The sequence below is a fragment of the Agelaius tricolor genome, unplaced genomic scaffold (genome assembly GCF_023055355.1).
Source record: "Agelaius tricolor isolate 1412-34295 unplaced genomic scaffold, bAgeTri1.0.p SCAF_13, whole genome shotgun sequence".
NCBI lineage: Eukaryota > Metazoa > Chordata > Aves > Passeriformes > Icteridae > Agelaius > Agelaius tricolor.
The window spans coordinates 14,186,709-14,205,786 of NW_027269273.1; the positions used below are offsets into that span (position 1 = coordinate 14,186,709).

At 37.6% G+C, this 19,078-nt stretch overlaps 1 protein-coding gene across 2 annotated transcripts in view; it reads left to right on the top strand.

The window, feature by feature from the left end:
• The window catches only part of POLR3A (RNA polymerase III subunit A), a 32,738-nt gene that overhangs the window by 8,687 nt on the left and 4,973 nt on the right, over window positions 1–19,078 (top strand). The window contains exons 11-30 of one of the 2 annotated variants that reach the window (XM_071438797.1): window positions 237–377; window positions 1,557–1,626; window positions 2,308–2,435; window positions 2,913–3,051; window positions 4,233–4,397; window positions 4,669–4,841; window positions 5,441–5,552; window positions 6,916–7,034; window positions 8,224–8,361; window positions 9,827–9,997; window positions 10,778–10,891; window positions 11,580–11,615; window positions 14,421–14,507; window positions 14,593–14,675; window positions 16,070–16,240; window positions 16,799–16,892; window positions 17,013–17,105; window positions 17,552–17,716; window positions 18,374–18,538; window positions 18,878–19,009. In XM_071438797.1, the coding sequence (XP_071294898.1) occupies window positions 237–377; window positions 1,557–1,626; window positions 2,308–2,435; window positions 2,913–3,051; window positions 4,233–4,397; window positions 4,669–4,841; window positions 5,441–5,552; window positions 6,916–7,034; window positions 8,224–8,361; window positions 9,827–9,997; window positions 10,778–10,891; window positions 11,580–11,615; window positions 14,421–14,507; window positions 14,593–14,675; window positions 16,070–16,240; window positions 16,799–16,892; window positions 17,013–17,105; window positions 17,552–17,716; window positions 18,374–18,538; window positions 18,878–19,009 (2,496 nt within the window). The remainder of the gene's footprint in view (window positions 1–236; window positions 378–1,556; window positions 1,627–2,307; window positions 2,436–2,912; window positions 3,052–4,232; window positions 4,398–4,668; window positions 4,842–5,440; window positions 5,553–6,915; window positions 7,035–8,223; window positions 8,362–9,826; window positions 9,998–10,777; window positions 10,892–11,579; window positions 11,616–14,420; window positions 14,508–14,592; window positions 14,676–16,069; window positions 16,241–16,798; window positions 16,893–17,012; window positions 17,106–17,551; window positions 17,717–18,373; window positions 18,539–18,877; window positions 19,010–19,078) is intronic. The other variant, XM_071438798.1, reaches the window with a different exon arrangement.

The window sequence follows — 19,078 nt, forward strand, 5'->3', positions numbered from 1 at the left end:
TCTACAAAGTATGTTGTCTTATGTCTTATGGGCCTTTTATAAATATTTCATTATGAAAGTTATTAGCTACATTTCTGTAATATAGTGTGAATACAATTTCTGTCAGTTCCTGTTGAGTTAAATCCTATAATCAGGAATTTTGATTCATTTTTGTAATGAAAAAAGAAGCACTTGAGCATGGCTTTTTTTTAGCCATGCTTGACTGTGTGCATAATTTTTTTTTTTTCCTCTTCTAGGCTAGAGTAAAACCTCATAGGACATTCAGGTTCAATGAATGTGTCTGTACACCATACAATGCAGACTTTGATGGAGATGAGATGAACCTTCACCTTCCTCAGACAGAAGAAGCAAAAGCAGAAGCACTTGTTTTAATGGGGGTGGGTAGATAAAATGCTCTCATATTGGGGTTTGGCTGGGGACAGATGGGCTGAGTCCTTTAGTTCTTAACTTGGATGTGAAATCTGAAACACTGTAACGATCAGTGGGTGAGGATAATGTACAACTTTGAAGCTGCCTGGGAATGCTGCAAAAACCACTTCAGAATAGATTAGGACTGTTAGACCCTGGTAATCTAATAGCTTTAGGTCTAACATTTGGGGAAAATCTAGTGTAGGTAGATGTCATCAGTATGCTTCTGCCTAACTGTCCTTAGAGATTGCTACCAGGGTGGCTCTGATTGCTACCAGCAGATCCATCATTTCCTTCTGGTCTGACAGCCTGGGACTTGCAGTTAGATGGACCAGCTGGAAATGAGGTGGTGATAATGGGCTTGTACTGGAGAATGCAGCTTCCCAGAGAAGGCAGGGGGGAGTGGGCTCATAGAGTGGGGTCAAAAAGGGAGAAGGGAGGGAAGATAATTAAGGATCTGATGATTACAAGCTTTGATCTGTGGTGTGAGTCAGTTGCAGCAAGCTGAGGGTTTACCAATCCATTGCTCCTTTAGGGTTACCAAATGCTGCTCTCAGTTCAGGTGTACCCATCCAATTGTTGGCTGCAGCCTGTTGGAGCTCACTGAACTGACTTGTGAGCTTCAGAAGAACAGCCCCAAGTGATTCAGGTCTATGTGGGAATGGGTTCAGGCAAAACTGCTCCATGGGTGGGGGTGATGAACTGGAACAGTAGTTTGAGTAAAACGTAAGATCATGGGGCTCGAGGTGGCTTGATTGTTACCCATCAGGAGGGATTACACCACTTGCAGTATTCCAGTTCGTCTCTATAGTGAATGCAACACCTCTTGTCCTTTCCCCTGTTCTCAAAGCTAGCTTGTCTTCCCTTCCTTGTCCTACCAAAACACATCAAGTTGTTTGCCACTTCTGTTTGGAAACAGAATATGCAATTTTCAGTAACTTCTCTCAGACTATTCCTTACCTGTCAGTAGATGTGCATGGATGGAAGTGAACTGCAACTTCTGACTTCGTTGAAGAAAGCTGTAGTTCAGTTTAGAATAAGCTTTGACCATTTCACCATGAAATAAATATCTTATATGGTAGGCTCCATTTTAAATAGCCAATGGAATATCAGTGTCTTCAAATGCGTAATCTTCTTGTGTCATGCAGACTAAAGCAAACTTGGTAACACCTAGAAATGGAGAGCCTCTTATTGCTGCTATTCAAGATTTCCTCACAGGTATGTATGAGCTTATTTCAGAGCTGTGTGATTTAACAGTTGTTCCTTCAGAATCACTTCCCTTTTTCAGAATTTTTCTATATTAATTAAAAACTTCCTCCTTTCACAAGTCAAAAGTGACATAATTAAATAAGACCCTTCTTTTCCTGAAAGATAATGATGCTCTCAGAGTAATTTCTGATGTTGTCTACCTTTCTAGCTGCTGTTATTCCTACCTTGGAGTGTGTTTTTCTGCAAATGAGTGTTTGAGGTCTTTGTCTGCATTCAGTAGACAATGTAAACTGCTTATGATTATGATAGAGGAGTTGATTTCACTCAATAACTATTAGCTTTAACCTCCAGTATGTACCTTCAATGTCTTGAATGCTTTAGGAAATGTTCAATGAATATAAGGAAGAAAGTGTACAAAAATAAATTCTGAGGCCTTGTTTCACTTAGGAAATAGAGTCTGAGATCAAGAGAGTAAGTTATAGAAATAGACTGTTCCTAATTTTTAGACACTTAGTGTGGCGCAATTAAACAAAATTCTGGAAAGGATTTACAACTAAAGCTGTCTAAACTATTGTTGTTTTGCATAGTAAGTAGGTGATTCATATTAGAATGGAATAATTAACACTGAGTATGCAAGGGCTTTTAATTTGAATCTAAATTCAGTCTGTCATAATACTTTTTTCATTCCAGGTGCTTATCTTCTTACATTAAAAGATACCTTTTTTGATCGAGCCAAAGCCTGTCAAATTATTGCATCTATTCTGGTTGGCAAGGATGAAAAGGTCAAAGTTCGCCTTCCACCCCCAGCAATTCTGAAGGTGTGTCAAACTATTTTTTTCATGTTACTAAGATTTTCTTTATTGTGTGTTCTTGACCCATAGTGATGCTACATGAATCTTTAAACTCCTTAAGTTTTAAATCAAAGGTACTTTATAAAGAAGAATTATGAATGTTGCAACCTCTTTCAGAAATGAAATGATAGCAGCATCTTGGAGGATTTTTGCCTTTTCTAGTTAGGAAGGGGAACATGACAGTAAGAGGGAGCAGTAGTGCACGTTTCTCTGAGTGCATGCACATACCCTGGTCTAAAGGATAACCATTCAGCGCCCAGGAGGTTCAAATCTTTGAAAGAGGATGTTTTTCAAAGGAATGCCACTATGCATTTCTACCAGTATGATTCTCTGTAGACGTGTTCTGTATATCTTGCAATTTTACAATTAAATTCCTGCTTGCTCTTTTTCTATAGTCGTAGCATGAACTTGTAGTCTTTATTCTTATCCTTCTCTTTCTCTCAGCCTGTAACACTCTGGACAGGAAAACAGGTTTTCAGCCTCATCCTCAAACCCAGTGATGATTGTCCTGTAAAAGCCAACCTACGAACCAAGGGCAAACAGTATTGTGGCAAAGGGGAGGACCTGTGCTACAATGATTCTTGTGAGTGATACTTCTAAAGCCATGTTTTGCAAGTCCTCAAAAGAAATCTCAGAAATTATTGAGCTTCCTGTAGGCAATGAAGCCATACTTTACATAAGTGTTCTTGAAATGAAAAATAAAATCTTGAAGTTTTTCTCAACAGTTGAAGTCTATTTTCTTAAACAGAAAGAAAAGTTTTGTATGATGCTCAGTTTGTCATGATGCTAACTTACTGTTTGAAGGTGAGAGCGAGGAAAGCAAAGCTTAGGAAGTGGTTGTTCAGAGGGCAAGTGAAAAAATTTAGTCTCTTGATGAGGGGTACTAATGCAGGGATTAGAAGTCAAACACTGTAAAGAGTTAGGATATGCAGGGAAGATAAATCCCTAGGATATCAAACCATCCATGTCCTTCCAGTTAGGGATGTCAGTGGCAGATGGAATGCAAAAAGCACCATGGTTGAAAAGGCTGTAGAGGAAGACTTTTCTTAGAATTAATTTAACATTCATGTGATGACTGTTGGAAAGGAACTTGAGCAGGCAGGCTTAGGTTGGTTCCTTGCTGCTCACAAGTGTAAGTTAAGGAACCATTGATTTGCACTAATTCTGTCATGCAATGTTGCCTCAAGGAAGAATTTCCCAGTTAGCACTCAGGTCCTCTCTACAGATGACTGACTGGTTTCTGCAGATGAAAGGAACACTCTGTGCTATGGAGTTGGTTGTAAACATGGTGGAGCAATTTTTTTAAGGCTCTAAATATTGTAGGACAAAAGGCCACAAAGCAATCCTGCTCACACCCCTCACACACATAAGACATTGTCTTTATTTCACAGTCTAATAATTTCAGAAAATATGGGAAGAGTCCATTTTTCTGAGTTTAACAGGAGCACATGATGTTGAAAACTTGCAGATTTTGTTGTTGGCTGTTCTCAGTTCTCTGAAAAAAATGCATTTCTGCAGACACAGTAATTCTGAAAGTTCTCTGCAAATTCTCAAAAGTCTCAAGAAAACCTGGATCATGTTTGGATTTGATGTAATAAGTGATAGAGCAGTGACTTGTGCTTCAAGAAGATGATACCTAAATTCACATTGAAAATATTGAGCATGGACACAGCTTTTATTTAAAAATTCCCTCCATAAGTGATTACTAATGGGTGGTGAGTGTTTTAGAGAACTGGTGAATTCTTTTTGCCTTTTTATTTCTAGATGTCACAATTCAAAACAGCGAGTTAATGAGTGGCAGTATGGACAAAGGAACACTGGGGTCAGGATCCAAGAACAACATCTTCTACATCTTGCTGAGAGACTGGGGCCAGGTGGAAGCTGCAGATGCCATGTCACGTCTGGCCAGACTTGCTCCAGTCTATCTTTGTAAGTATATTTCCTTGTAAAATAGTACTTCAATACAGAAATAGAGAGCAAGCAAGATTTTTGTTTCAAATGTGACATTCTATGCTTTTAAAAAAGTAGGCTTGTTTTGAAGGTGGGAGTCAGTGAAACAATTATTATTGTGTTTATCAAGTGCCTGTGATGGTCACATGATAGGAGGCAAAATTGAAAGTTCCCAATAATATTTCCTGGGTTTAATTTGTTTTCTCTATATGAGATTGAACTATAATTTTTTTTTTCTTTTTAATAATAGCTAATCGTGGCTTTTCAATTGGAATTGGTGATGTAACGCCTGGGCAGGGTCTGCTAAAAGCTAAGTATGAGCTCCTGAATGCTGGCTATAAGAAATGCGATGAGTATATTGAAGCTCTGAACACTGGCAAGCTACAGCAGCAGCCTGGTTGTACTGCTGAAGAGACACTAGAGGTAAAATTTTTAATTAAATTCACTCTCCATTTGGAGTAGAGGCTTCACAAATACATTCTTGTACATTGAAAGTCTGTGGTTGTCTTCTGAAACATTAAAATACAAGCAAATACAGTCCCTAGGCATGTAACTTGAGTCTGTACAGGCTTTGGATGTTTGTATGCATCTAAAAAAGCTAGCTTAACACAGAACAACTGAAATCCTCCGGGGTGTATTGGGGTGATACTGGAGAATAAAATTACACAGGTAGTTGGAATGAGTTATTTACATTGATCAAGATTTTTGTGGTTATCTTCTGTGCAGCACTGTGTGACTTAGAGCTTAGTGCAATGCTCAATTTAGCTGATGTTTCTGATGCTGATAAGAGATTGTCATGTTCTTGGATACCCCTGTCTTATCCAAACAAAGACATTTTCTTCAGCAAACTGGAAGTTAGGCAAGCTGAAATTTAAAACTGTTTTACCTGAAGCAACAACTGGGTTTCTTTGTCTTCACTGCATTTTGCATTCCCTTTTACTATTGAGGGTGTTGCTGGGAGTGATAGAGTTCTGTTTGTGTGTTTTGAGCAAATTCTGAACCTATGAAATACTGTATTTCAGGCTTTAATCCTTAAAGAACTGTCTGTTATCAGAGATCATGCTGGCAGTGCCTGTCTCAGAGAACTGGACAAGAGCAACAGTCCCCTGATCATGGCTCTCTGTGGTTCTAAAGGTAGGGACAGCTGAACTTGGCATGTAGGTTGCTCACTCCTTCAGTTATGTCAAACTTTGTTCTTCCATCTTTATAGCTTGTTTTATACTGTCACTTGTGCAAGTTCATGCCATAGCTGTTTCGAGTGGTTCAGTAAGTACAGCTTGGGTATAGTTAGTTAAAATCAGGCAGATGTTCTGATATTCTTGTGTCTTGATTTTTAGTAAAAGTTGCAAAATATCTTGTTCTTAAGACTTAGTAATTAATCAGTTAAAAGTTTTCAGTTGTGTTGCTACTTCAAGTATTTATATCACATAGAAAAATCAACAGTAAATGATACATTCAGAATTGGATCTAACATTTTGTAGAATCATGGAATTATTTGGAAGGGACGTTAACATCATCTAGTTCCAACCCCCCTGCTGTGGGTTAGGACACCTTCTAGCAGACCAGGATGGGGCATCCACAGCTTCTCTGAGCAACCAGTTCCAGTGCCTCACCACCCTTGTAAAAAAGAGTTTCTTCCTAAAGTCTAATCTAAACCTGCTCTCTGACAGTTTGAAATCACTCTCCCTGTTCTATCCCTACATGCCCTTGTGTAAAGTCCCTCTGTGTCTTTCTTGTAGCCCCTCTTTAGGGACTGGAAGGTGCTATAAGGTCTCAAATTCTTGTGTGAGTTTTCATTTGTTTCCTTTAAGAATTTGAAGAAGTCACTCTTGCCTTTTTTAGCTGTCTAATAAATGTTTTAATTTTACTTTTAACAACATATCACTGTGGGGCTTTTTGACAAAAGCCTCACAGTGACATTTTGTGTTCTAACAAAATACTGAAATCTAAGACAAAGAATATATTAAGTGTATAATTTTTGTGGGGGTGATGGGGGGGCATTGTTTGCAAACATTCAGCAAATAAAATTTCCGAGTTAGTGACTTAATTCTCTGGGACTTAATTTGTTCTAGGAGTCCTGGTAGACTCTACCCTTTATGAAAAATATTGTTGAAGTATGTTTATTGAAGAAATTGTGAAGCAAAATGTGTAGGTTAGGATCGTGGGCTGTGTACAATACAATCTGTGACACAACCCAGGATAATAAAAGGATGGGAGCTGAATAAAGGCCTGAATGTCTATGACTCAAAGGAAAAAAAAATGAAAAATTGTTGGCTGTATCATACACTTAGGTGCATAAATGCACTTAAGAGTTTGCATAAATCCTGAAATTACCAGGACGAGTAACAGAAAAGCTTCTCTAACTCTTGTGGTTCTTTTTTGCTGAGCAGTTATGAGGCTAAATAATTCACCTTCATGGAAGTGAAGATAGCCCTTCACTCACAAATGAGGAATATGCTGCTTCCCTGATGAGCTTTCTTTTCCTTTGTCTTTTCAGGCTCCTTCATTAACATATCCCAGATGATTGCTTGTGTAGGGCAGCAGGCTATCAGTGGGTCCCGTGTTCCTGATGGGTTTGAGAACAGGTCTTTGCCTCACTTCGAGAAGCATTCTAAGGTAATTCTGGGTGTTTACAACAGACTGTGAAGCCAAGTGAAACAAGTTTACTTAAGCCATTTTGAGGAGAATGCATGATGAAACATGTTGCCATGATATGCTGAAGGACAAGGATCATATATGGTCAATGTCAAATGTTTTGTGTGGTTTGGGAGTTATCAACAGTGCTCTGAGTTGCCGTAGGATGTCTAGTTAGCTTTACTTCTTACGACTAAGCCTTGCTTTGACCTTTCTAATTTAGTAGAATTCAAGTGAGGTGATGATACAATTTTGGTTCTCTTGAGAGTCCTAAAAATAATTAGTTAAAAGTTTCTCATTGGTATTATGTCTGACTGCACAAATGCTTTCCAGAAAAACTGCTGAATGTGTGTTGGTGTCTTTATAAACAGGTGAGAGCATGCCAGATCAATCATTCTGGTTTTTCTCTTTTTCCACCAGGATAGGTACCACGGGTTACTCTGTTTCATGTTTTGGTCCTACATGAGGCAATAGTGACTCTCATGCACTTGTTAATAGAATCCAGTGAGATTAATTTCTTTTAAGTGCTGTTTGAAATTTAAACTTCTGAGTTCTGTAACATACTGAATAAGTAGAAAAGGAAACAATACTTAATGGTTTAGATGGGAAAATAAAATGTAGCTCCAGCTTTTTTTCTGATTTAGAAAGCATAACGTGTTGTTAAATAACAAAAAGTGATTTTTGACTTGAAGGGATGCCTGTGTAAATTTCATTGGCAGGAGTTTTCCTCAGGGATGAGGGCAAACCATTCCAAAAAATTTATTATATTCATATCTTCAGTTTCCTTTTTCCTAGCTTCCTTAGTCTTCAGCAAATATCTTTGCACTACTGTATCAAAATGAACATTCTTAATTGCGGTTTCAATTTTTGCAAGCTTAATGGAAATGTTGGTGTAGTGTTGGGAAGGAATAGCTGGAAATCTGACAAGGAGGAAGCAGCATCTCTGGTAAACTAGTTTGGAAGAACTAGGCAAGGATTTCTGAAACCTTTATTCAGGTCTAAAATACGGATATGGAGCTTGAGAGTTCAGCAGAGCTGAGGTCATTGTCCTGTGTTAGTGGGGGTATTGGCCAACTTGCAGAAAGCATTTCAAATACATGCACCTTGTCTTTCTGTAACATACAGAACATACATTGCATTTTAACTGTGTTTTTCCCACTCTTCCCTGCAGCTCCCTGCAGCAAAAGGCTTTGTTGCCAACAGCTTCTATTCTGGGTTGACTCCCACAGAATTCTTTTTCCACACAATGGCTGGTCGAGAAGGTCTGGTGGATACAGCTGTAAAAACAGCTGAAACTGGGTATATGCAGGTAACTGTCAGCAGAGTGAGGGTTTTATCAGTCTTCAAAGATGTGGCTATTTCTCTTGTGCATGTTGAGGTGATGGATCAGGGAGAAGTGCAAACTTTGTGTGTTTTCAATGTAAACAGAGTAATTTATACTGTGAAATACATGGCTTGGTCTATTCTCCAGGAGGTGTGGAGTTTGTAATTGAGACCTCAGCTGTTTCCTCCTCAATATGGGTAAAAGTCCTTGTTCTGTGCAATTGTTGAGGACTGCTTTCTGTGTAGTGTGTTCCTGAACCTGATGGGAGTGATGACAGAAATGCAGCTAAAGCTCCCTTTCACTGTCTGCTCTCTAGGTAAGAGGGACCTTGGCCATATAGGCTTACACTGGTTCTGTAAGATTCTAGTGTCTTTGGCTATAAATAGATGTCTTTCCAACAAAGTTTCTTGCTTTTATGTGCAGTCTTAAGATTTCTGTTCCAACATGTAAGTAGTATGTGAATTATAGCCCTCTTCCCAGTGTAACAGAGAGCAGAAAAGCCAAGATAAACTGGGGCTGGGAACACATTCCGAGATACACAATTAACTGTACAAAGACAGAAAAAAAACAACTTTTGGGGTGGGTGACTAATTAGACCATTTGTCTCCAAAACTAATGGAATAATCTTGGCATATGTGCAGGTATTTACATATATATATAAAAATATAATAAGCAATCTGCAAAATATTTTTCGTCTTCAACTTTCTTCCTATATCAATGAATTGTAGCACTTGGACTTTGAAATATAAAAAAAAATCTTAGCATTTATTTTATCCTACCTTTTTTCTCACCAGTGAGAAAAAAATAACAATTCATAGTCTAGTTTAGGTGATCTAATTTGCTTTCATGGAACATTAAAATCCATCTTTCAAGTAAAAATGTTTTTAACCTAAAATGTTTGATATCATGCTTTCTTTTGGGGAACACAAAGAAATATGGTGGTTAAGGGATTTCCCAATATAAGGAGTTAATTTAGGAGAAGCAGATAACGCAGATAGAAAAATGGCTTTGGCAGGTGACCTCTTTGTTTTTTCTCAGTGAAAACAATCATTGAATGGTTCTGCTTTCATATGCAAAAAGTATTGTATCCCTTGAGAAATAAATCTGCTTGGAAGAATGAGTGTTATGTCAAAAAAGCCCACCCAAATAAATCCCTCAAACTACAATAGGTTTTTGCAGCTTAGCCTTAAGACATTAGCTTTTCTATATAATGGAATTGTAAATGTGGAGTATTGTGTTGTTGCATGAAATTTTATTGACTTGAATGTTCTGTGGAATGTACAGTAAGGCCTGAGGGGTAATACATGATTTTAAGTAGGTTTTCATGCTTGCTCATCACTGTGTCAGATTTATTTCTCAAGTCTGGTTTCTATACTTCTTGTATTGCAAATCAACAGCTATTTTTAAAAAGATCTGTTTTACTTTCCTTGTACTTTTTTTTTCCTTTCAGAGACGTCTGGTAAAATCCCTTGAAGATCTTTGCTCACAATATGATTTAACAGTCAGAAGTTCTACTGGTGACATTATACAGTTTATTTATGGAGGAGATGGCTTGGATCCTGCAGCTATGGAAGGGAAGGATGAACCACTGGAGTTCAAGAGAGTTCTAGACAATATCAGGGTAAGGATTGCTGAAATCCTTATTCAAAGTGTGAAAATACTGTTAAGCATGGAGAAGAAAGTAGTAAATAATGGGGAAAATTTTTTTCACTGGAAGTATTTACTTTCAAACTGCCTTTTTTTGAGTGGTCCTGCCCAGTCTAAGGGTAATAGAGATTTTTTTCCTGTGGAACAGCAATTTGTGTGCAGAGACCAAACCGTGTATAATCTGTGACAAGTAAAATTTCTTTCTGTGCTTGAGCATAGTTTTGTGGCCTGTTATCCAGCTCAGTAGATAATTACTACAGGCTTATTTGGGCACTAGTTTGGTACATTGCACAGATTAATTCTCTATTAAATCAAGACATGGATGTTCCTTGAGTTCAACTGGCAGGTGGTTGTTGAATAATATTGTCATGTTTGAAGACTTGTGTTGTTCAGTTTTGGTTTTGTGGTTGGTTGCTGTGTTGTGACCCCCTTCCCCCAGGAAAAACGCCTTTTTCTGAAGTAACTGTTTAGATTTCTGTAATATAGGTGTAAAAAATGGCTAGAACTAGAAATGTCTGGGTGTATACCTTCAGATTTGCTGAAATAAGGAGGAGTGCATGTGGCCCTTCTTTCCCCAGTAGTCTGATATATAGTGTAGTAAACCAAAACCAACCAAAAAAAACCCCATTAAACAAACTACAAAATGACACAACCAGAAATAAAGAATGCTGTTATTCAGTCCTACCTATGTGTGTTCTGTATCTTTGCAATGGAGTTTGTGTGCATGGGCTAAGTCCTGCTTTTTCCTGTGAAGGCTGTCTATCCGTGCCGCAGTGAACCAGCCCTTAGCAAAAATGAATTGGTGTTAACATCTGAGTCTATCATGAAGAAGAATGAATTTCTTTGCTGCCAAGACAGTTTTCTGCAGGTAATTATCTCACTTCCTTATCACACTGTGATTAACTTTTCCTTAGGATTTAAGCACAGGACTTTAGCCTGTCTGGAGACTACTTACATGGCTTTTAAGGGTGAGTGAAAGTTCACATGGCTGCTTTTACTTTGAATTGTAAAATTCAATCTGTTTGAAAGAGCACTGGGCAATTATAATATTTATGAGAGCAGCCACTCTCAAGACTTGCTTGAGAATCACTGATCAAAGCTGTAGAATTAACCTGCCTGTAGACTTAAACTTACATCTATATAAAGCTGTTACCTTGATGAACCTTCTGATTACTGACAGTGATGAGAAAAAATTCATTTCATGACCTGTATTTGAAGGGTTTCTTTTTAATAGATCAGAGTGTTTCAGAGCACAAGGTAAACCTGAGTTGCACTTCCATTGTTAGAGCCAAATTATATCCGTATTTGAAATATGCTGTAAATCTCAACTGCAAGTCTGAAGGAAGAGAAATCAAATAATTTAATAATAGAGTTGGTGGATAAAGCTGGTTTTGACGTATACGTATTTTAAATCATTTAATGAAAATTTAAATAATTGTTATTAATTTCAGAAGCATAGATATGGTTACATCACCTTAGTGATAATTAGCTGAAGATTTTTTAAATTTTAGATAGTTACATTTTCTTCTTTCCTTTTTTTTTGTTCATCCTTGAAGACATTAACTGAGACAGGTTATGAAAAATATAATGAGGTAACCGTAGCATGTGTGTGCACTGTGTGAGCATTAATGTTAGTGCTTTTTAGCTAGAGATGTGTGTATAGTGCTAAAGTAATTGATTAGCATATATACATTATTGCTTGCTAAATTATGACATAGGTGTTCATCACAATTATTTAACTTAATGTGAATACTGTGACATGTTAATTAATAACCATTGCTAAATTCAAGGATTTTGAGGAAGCTTTCTTTCAGTACTTGATTCTTCTTCCTAAAAGTCATTCATTTAGTCTCTAGGGATATGAGTATGTTTTTCTGGTGTTTTCCTTTCCCTTCCTCCACTTTTCTATTGCAGAGCAGAGATGCTTCTTAGTGCTGTTATTTTAGCCAGAGGTTCCTGTAATGGGCTTATCCACTCCAGTCTAGAACACAGTGTCTCTAAAGAGCCAAAAAAGAGTCATTTTTCTGTGCTTTTTTTTTGAGATGATGGAATAGAAATGCTGTGAATGTGTTGCAAACACAGAAGAAGCTCAGTACATAGGCAGTCAGTGCTGCCCTGTGCAGAGTTGGCCACTGGGTGTGCCTGAAGTGGAGCAGATTGTGCTGAATCTCATGGCATTGTCTGTGCCACTGTGCGTTCCAGTGGCTTCTTCACTGCGAGGATTGCCATGCCAGCAATGCTTCTGTGTGTCAGTGACCCCACTAACCTGGCTGCTGGGACACCTGCTGCAAACCCTGAACTGCTCTTTTGCCTGGACAGCAAGGAGGAGCTGGCAAGGCCTGTTTGGTGCCTCTTTGTTAATCTGGTCTAGACTAAGGCTTCATGGATTCAGAAGTTGTAAAAAAAAATCAGTGTTTTTTTGAGTCCACTCTGGAAGTTACATAGCTGTGCTCATAGAGTACAGTGTTGCACTAAAGATTATAAATCCAGAGAGACAGAGCTAGGCTCAGCAAAGTGTGAGCTACATTTTCATTCCATTTGTAGCAAAAATTAATCCATAGTTTGGATAAACTGCCCACATATATTTGAAAGCTGAGAAGAATAAGTAATTTCCTCTTTTAGGTCTTCTGCATGAATAAAAATTTGACAATAAAAATAAGTTTTTAGAGGTTTATCTTCTACCTTTTTTGACTCTGGTCTATGGAAATAACATATAATTTGATTACCTTAGTCAGAATTATATGTAATAACTGATGTATTGTGTTGGAGTTGTTTGGATTTTTTTAAGTACTTTGGAACTCAGGCACTGTCAAAGAGGAAAAGTCTTCTGCAAGTCCTGCAACATTGCTTTTTTTATGCATGTGTAATGAAAAGATTAAACTCTCTAATTCCATATTACTGCCTAAACATTTACTTTAGGAAAAAAATCACATTATAAGTTTATTGCAAATATGTTGGGGTCAAAAGCCTTTGAAATGTCCCAGTATACTTGTGAATAATGCTACTTATTGCATGGCAGAAAAAAGGGGCAAAAACATAAGAATACATCCTGTCATCCATGTGGGGAAGAGACTTGGGAGCATCCATTCCAGCAGCACTTCTGTTGCCTGTTCTTCCTCTTGAACTCGGTTCTGGTACTCACAGAAAAAAATGTACTTTCTGGAAATACCTTGAATGTCCATAAGAATGTTATTTTTGAGGGAAAATTCTGTTAGAATGTAATAGAAATGTTTTCATAATGTTTCTATGAACTCAGCTGTGGAAAAAACAAATGGCAGTCCCTCAGATAAGCACTCATTTTTGCAAGAAATTGCCAGTGCTTAGCTGACTGTGCTGGTTGAAAGGAGTCCAGTACCAAGTGCAGAACAGGTGATGCTGTGTAACCATCACTCTGTTTGTTAGGTAAGACTAATGGGGTAGAAAAGGTTTAAAAGGACTCTCAAAAAATCCAAGTGTTTGTTTCTCTATAGAGGCTTTCCTAAATCATGGTTGAAATAGATGGGAAGGATTTCCTCTTGCTTTTTGTTTATATTTTGGTTTTGATAACCTTGTGTGATGGTCACGACTTGCACCAAGTCCATGTTTGTGGAAGAGTTTATTCATGGATCTCACATTTCATGACTTCTAGTGTACATGTGTGTGTCCAATGTGTAATGACCAAATAATCTTTTATAGAATAAATGTTGGATATTTTTCTAACAGTATTGTTTCAGTTTATGCTCCAGTGAAGACTATTACAACTTCTTTTGGGTAAGCCTGGTAAGAGAGTGAAAGGTCTATGTAGTATGACCTCTTAAATGCAATTTTCTTCAAGACCTCTCCACAGCTTAGAGGAGTTATTTGAATCATATTAGGTGATCATATTATATACATGTATATAATAGTTTTGAGCTTTTTTCTCTCAAAGTGCACCTTAAATCTCTGATATGTATCCAGCAGATATACTTCATATACTTCTTCTCTTGCCATAGTCTTTCCATTTTGACTATTTTGAATAGTGAGGGTTGAGTGAGAATGTATTTGTGTCAGTATTGCCAAAAAATAAGGATTCTGAGTTGGTGTTTTTTGAGTTTTTAAATCACTTGGAGTAAGTGGTGGGTAGGAAGGGTCAACCCAAGTCAGCTATCTTCACCTGTCAGTGTGTGCTCAGGAAGGATGCTTTTATTCAGCATGGACCACAGTCCTCATGTGCTGCTACTGATTTGTTGCTACACCCAAGTGGATCTGGATTGCTAAACTCTAATGTATGTGTTTGTCTGAATTTTGATGTTCTTCTCTTCATACTATGCATTATTAATTTATTGTAAATATTTGGAGCTTAAAGTAAATAACTTATTGTTCAAGACTTCAATATGGACATCACGTCTTTGCTTACTGTGGTTTTGCTGTGATTTCAGGAAATTAAAAAATTCATCAAAGGTGTTTCTGAGAAGATAAAAAAAACTAGGGACAAGTATGGAATTAATGACAATGGCACAACAGAGGTAAATAATTTCAGTGGGGTAATGATGTCATTCTTCTCCATCTTCATAAGTTGTTGTTTTTCCAACTATTCCATTCTCTTTTCAGCCAAGAGTTTTATATCAGTTGGATAGGATTACTCCAACACAACTAGAGAAGTTTCTAGAGACTTGTAGAGACAAATACATGAGGTGAGTATTTACCCTGCTGTGTTCTCAGTGCTGCTGTTTTGTTGGTAACATCTGGGTGTATTTTGCTGTGTTTACTGTATGAATGTTGGTTCTGTTGTGAATGCAGTAGAAAGAATTGGAAACAATTGGCTCCAATGACATAAACATTGCAAGACAAAGGTGGGATGCAAAGAACAAGCATCACTGTCTGTGGGTGGGCTTGTTAAGGCAGTCTTGCACAAAAGTTCTAGAGATCTAATCTAGGTGGGATTTTTATGTTTGTCTTGAGTCAAAATCAGATCCTTTCATTAACAAACTTTGGTATCCTTTTACATTGTAAAAAATGTTTTATGTTTTGTTTTATTTTCCTTGGGCATGTAAAGCTACCTGCTTGTTTTAAGCACCTTCCTTCTGAAGTAACAGTAATCATACCAACAAGCAGTTTTAGCATTTAACTACTCATTTCTTGTACCCACAGACTGTGTTTTGACAGCAGATTCTGGTAAAAGCCAAAAGTGATAGGATTCAGAGTAAGGGAGGATATTGTTTAAACACTTCACATTCTTACACCCACTGCCAGACATGTTTCCTTCCTCCCCCTCTTGCAGGAGGTTTTTGAATACCTTCAATGAGTCCATGCAGAACCAAGTCTAAGTAGATGAGTTTGAAATTCAAATCCATCTTGATAGCTATTCTTAATCTACACAATCTGAGGAGTTATATCACACTTGATTCTTAAAATGTTCTTTGATCTCTTATGCCCTCATAGGATCCTTTTGTTTGTTATTCTTGGCTTCTACCAAGATAATGCTGGTGTGGATGCTCTAATCTCTTTATCCATTGAGATTTATTTCATTTCCTTAGACTTTTTGATTTGGACATTCACATGCAGCCATGAGTGATCTCTCCTTTTGTTGCCTACCTGCATCAGTTGTTTCCAAATGTTTTATTCTTTTAGAAAATTCGTGTATATATTAAATTCTTAACTATTTTAAAGCAGTTACCAGTTTTTTGCTTTCCCTTATTAGGAGTACTTGTTTACATTTGTCTTAAGTGTTTTTAGATGTGAATTATCACTTTTACTGTAATAAGTAAACGTTAGCATATGGTATTTCCCTGAAGGGAGAATGCTGGATCTAGTGCTTGATGCTTAGGAGGAGGAAGACAAGCATTTTGTAATCTGTAATGGAAGTTATACTGAATCTGTGGAATGCTTATATGACAGGGCATCTTCTTGCGTTGTAGGAGATCAGTCTTAAAGTATTGGTGGCCTTTTAAGCTCTCTCTTGTTTTTTTTTTACTAAAATATGTTAACAAACTTCTCAAATATCTACCAGAATAGTTTCTGTTGCTGTTTCCTTAGGATCTTATGTCTTATTCAGTTCCTTATCTCCTTCTATTTCTTTTTTAATTAGGGCACAGATGGAGCCCGGTTCTGCAGTAGGAGCTCTTTGTGCCCAGAGCATTGGTGAGCCTGGCACACAGATGACTCTCAAGACTTTCCATTTTGCTGGTGTTGCTTCAATGAACATTACTTTGGGTGTGCCAAGAATCAAAGAAATCATTAATGCTTCAAAGGCTATTAGGTACAAATGTTGTTTTGATCTCTTGAGTTTTTTTTTCCTTTGCCCAAGTGAAACCTGATGGGTAAATTTGCAATACATGATAGCATTTCCTTGTCTTGAGGATTATACTAGACACCATTCAATGCAAATATTTAAACAACAAAAATCTGATGTCTGCCCAACTGTGATACTTAAGCCCACAGAGCAAATCAAATAAAGGAAAGTGATTATTTAAGTATAATATTTCCTTAGACTTCTCACCAATTGTCGAGTGCTCTGGTGCTTAGCAGTACTTGAAGCATACCTATTTCTAGGTGTGCATGAAGCCACGCTTAAATATTACTAGAATAGCATATGCCATGAAAGCAGTCACTAGTACTTGTGTGTTTGCTTGTTTTTACCAGCCTGAAGTAACTGAACAGTAATTTTTCTTAAATACACCTGAGGAAGCTGTAGATCTCTTTATCTTACTAAATACTACTCTAAATAAGAGAGGCTGGAATTCAAGTTGCCATCTCTATTCTAGCTGAGCAATTTATTACTACCTGGGTTTTCATGTGTGTGTGTTTATTCTTGTAGCACCCCTATTATAACAGCACAGTTGGACAAAGATGATGATCCTGATTTTGCCCGTCTGGTTAAAGGAAGAATTGAGAAAACTTTGTTAGGAGAGGTAAGAAAATTGTATTATTGCTAATGCTTTAAATGTATGCCTTAGCCAATTGCAATGCAATTGCCAATGGCACTTCTAGCCATTTATTCATGCTAATTGTTTTGTCCTTGTCTCTTAAAGATTTCTGAATATATTGAGGAAGTGTTTCTTCCAGATGACTGTTTCATCCTAGTGAAGCTGTCTTTAGAGCGCATTAGGCTGCTGAGATTAGAGGTGAGTTGTTCAGTTCTTACACAGATTATACCCTTGGATATGTTACAAAGGGTGTCCTAATCCTGAGTCAGTAATCACACCAGGGGAAGCTAAAAAAAAGGAAGTGAATGATAGATGTTGTGTGGCTACATTTAATCTGGAAGGGTCTCTGGTATTTTTTCCTTGCAAAGTCAATTTCCCCTTTATTTGGAAGTGAGAGAACATACATTGGTGTTTTGCTAAACACAGGGGTGCCATTTCTGTCCATTGGTTAATGTACAGGCTGGTACCCTCAGCATAGGATACTATTTCATGTGATTTATAAGACTAATTTAGAAGTGACTATTTGAGGATTTTTTCCCTACATTTTTCCTTTTTATGATCTGTTGAAAGATGCCTCAATTTCTTTGAGCATGTTGATACCTGCTGTGATAACCCTGATGTTTGCTGGCTGCCTTTTGGCACAGGTGAATGCTGAGACTGTGCGCTACTCGATTTGCGTCTCCAAGCTCAGAGTGAAGCCTGGGGATGTTGCTGTGCATGGAGAAGCAGTTGTGTGTGTGACCCCTCGTGAAAATAGCAAGAGTTCCATGTATTATGTCTTGCAGTCCCTCAAGGAAGACCTACCAAAGGTAAAAGCCAAGGCTGTCTCGTGCTTTTGTGGGAGGTAATCAGTAGTAACAATTTTCCATGGTGGCAAGATGAAATAGTTCTTGTCAGTATTGACAGTGATGATAGGCTGGGTCAGTAACTCTTAGATTGTGATGGTACTGCCTTGCTGTTGAAACTAAGCCATCCTTTACTAATATTTGTAAGTAAAATGGAAGCTTTGATATTTTCCTTACAACATTTATTGAAGCATTCCAAGTGCAGCAGTTGTATGAAACAGTTACATCTGCTTTCAGCTGTATCTAAAATTGAACCACATGACACTATCTGTCATTTTTTCAGCTTACTGTGAAGAGACTCGCTACTCTGGATTTTAAAAACAGAGATAAGGGAACCTTTATTGTTAGCAATTTGCCCTTTGGTTTGTATGGGTCTGCCACCATTCAGACACACAAACCAGAGTGTGGGCATGTCTGACATACAATATAAAATGTAGCTAGTGAGTAAGGTTTGTACTACAGTGTGTCAGTTTTGCACTAATATATTTAAGAGCAAGAAATCTTACTCATACCTGTTTTGAGTGAGACCTTCTCAATGGGTTTGAATGCTGGTAAGTGTTACCCTTATATACTGTGTTACTGCATACATCAAAGTTATGAGGGCTTTTTTGTTTTCTGAAGGTTGTAGTGCAAGGCATACCAGAGGTTTCCCGAGCTGTCATTCATGTTGATGAACAAAGTGGAAAGGAAAAATACAAGCTTCTGGTTGAAGGTGATAATCTACGAGCTGTTATGGCTACTCATGGAGTGAAAGGAACAAAAACATCCTCTAACAACACTTATGAGGTAATGTCTAAATGAGTGCTGTGGGGTTTTCCCTGTAGCATCTTTATTACAAGTGTTTGCTTGTGCTCAGATGCAGCACTTGTAATGGAATGAAGCCTGATTCTACTAATAGATGTCAGAATGCATTAACACAAGAGAATAATTCAGTGGCAGCACTGTTCACCACAAAGAAGCTGTTTCTATAAATATTTTTCAAATGGAGAAGTTTAAAAGAGTAGCCATAGAAATGGACTATCAGTATGCTATCAGATGGTATTTATTCCAGGAATGTACTTGCTCCAAACACGTGGTTCTTCATGTGTGTAACATGGAACAATCATGTAACAATCTCTTGTGTAGGTAGAGAAAACTCTGGGAATTGAAGCTGCTCGGACAACCATTATCAATGAGATTCAGTACACGATGGTGAACCATGGCATGAGCATTGACAGGAGACATGTCATGTTATTGTCTGATCTAATGACTTACAAGGTTGGTACTATGGTTTTTCTAAATGTTACGTTGCCCTGTTTAAACAAATTAATTTTATCATGTTTGAGA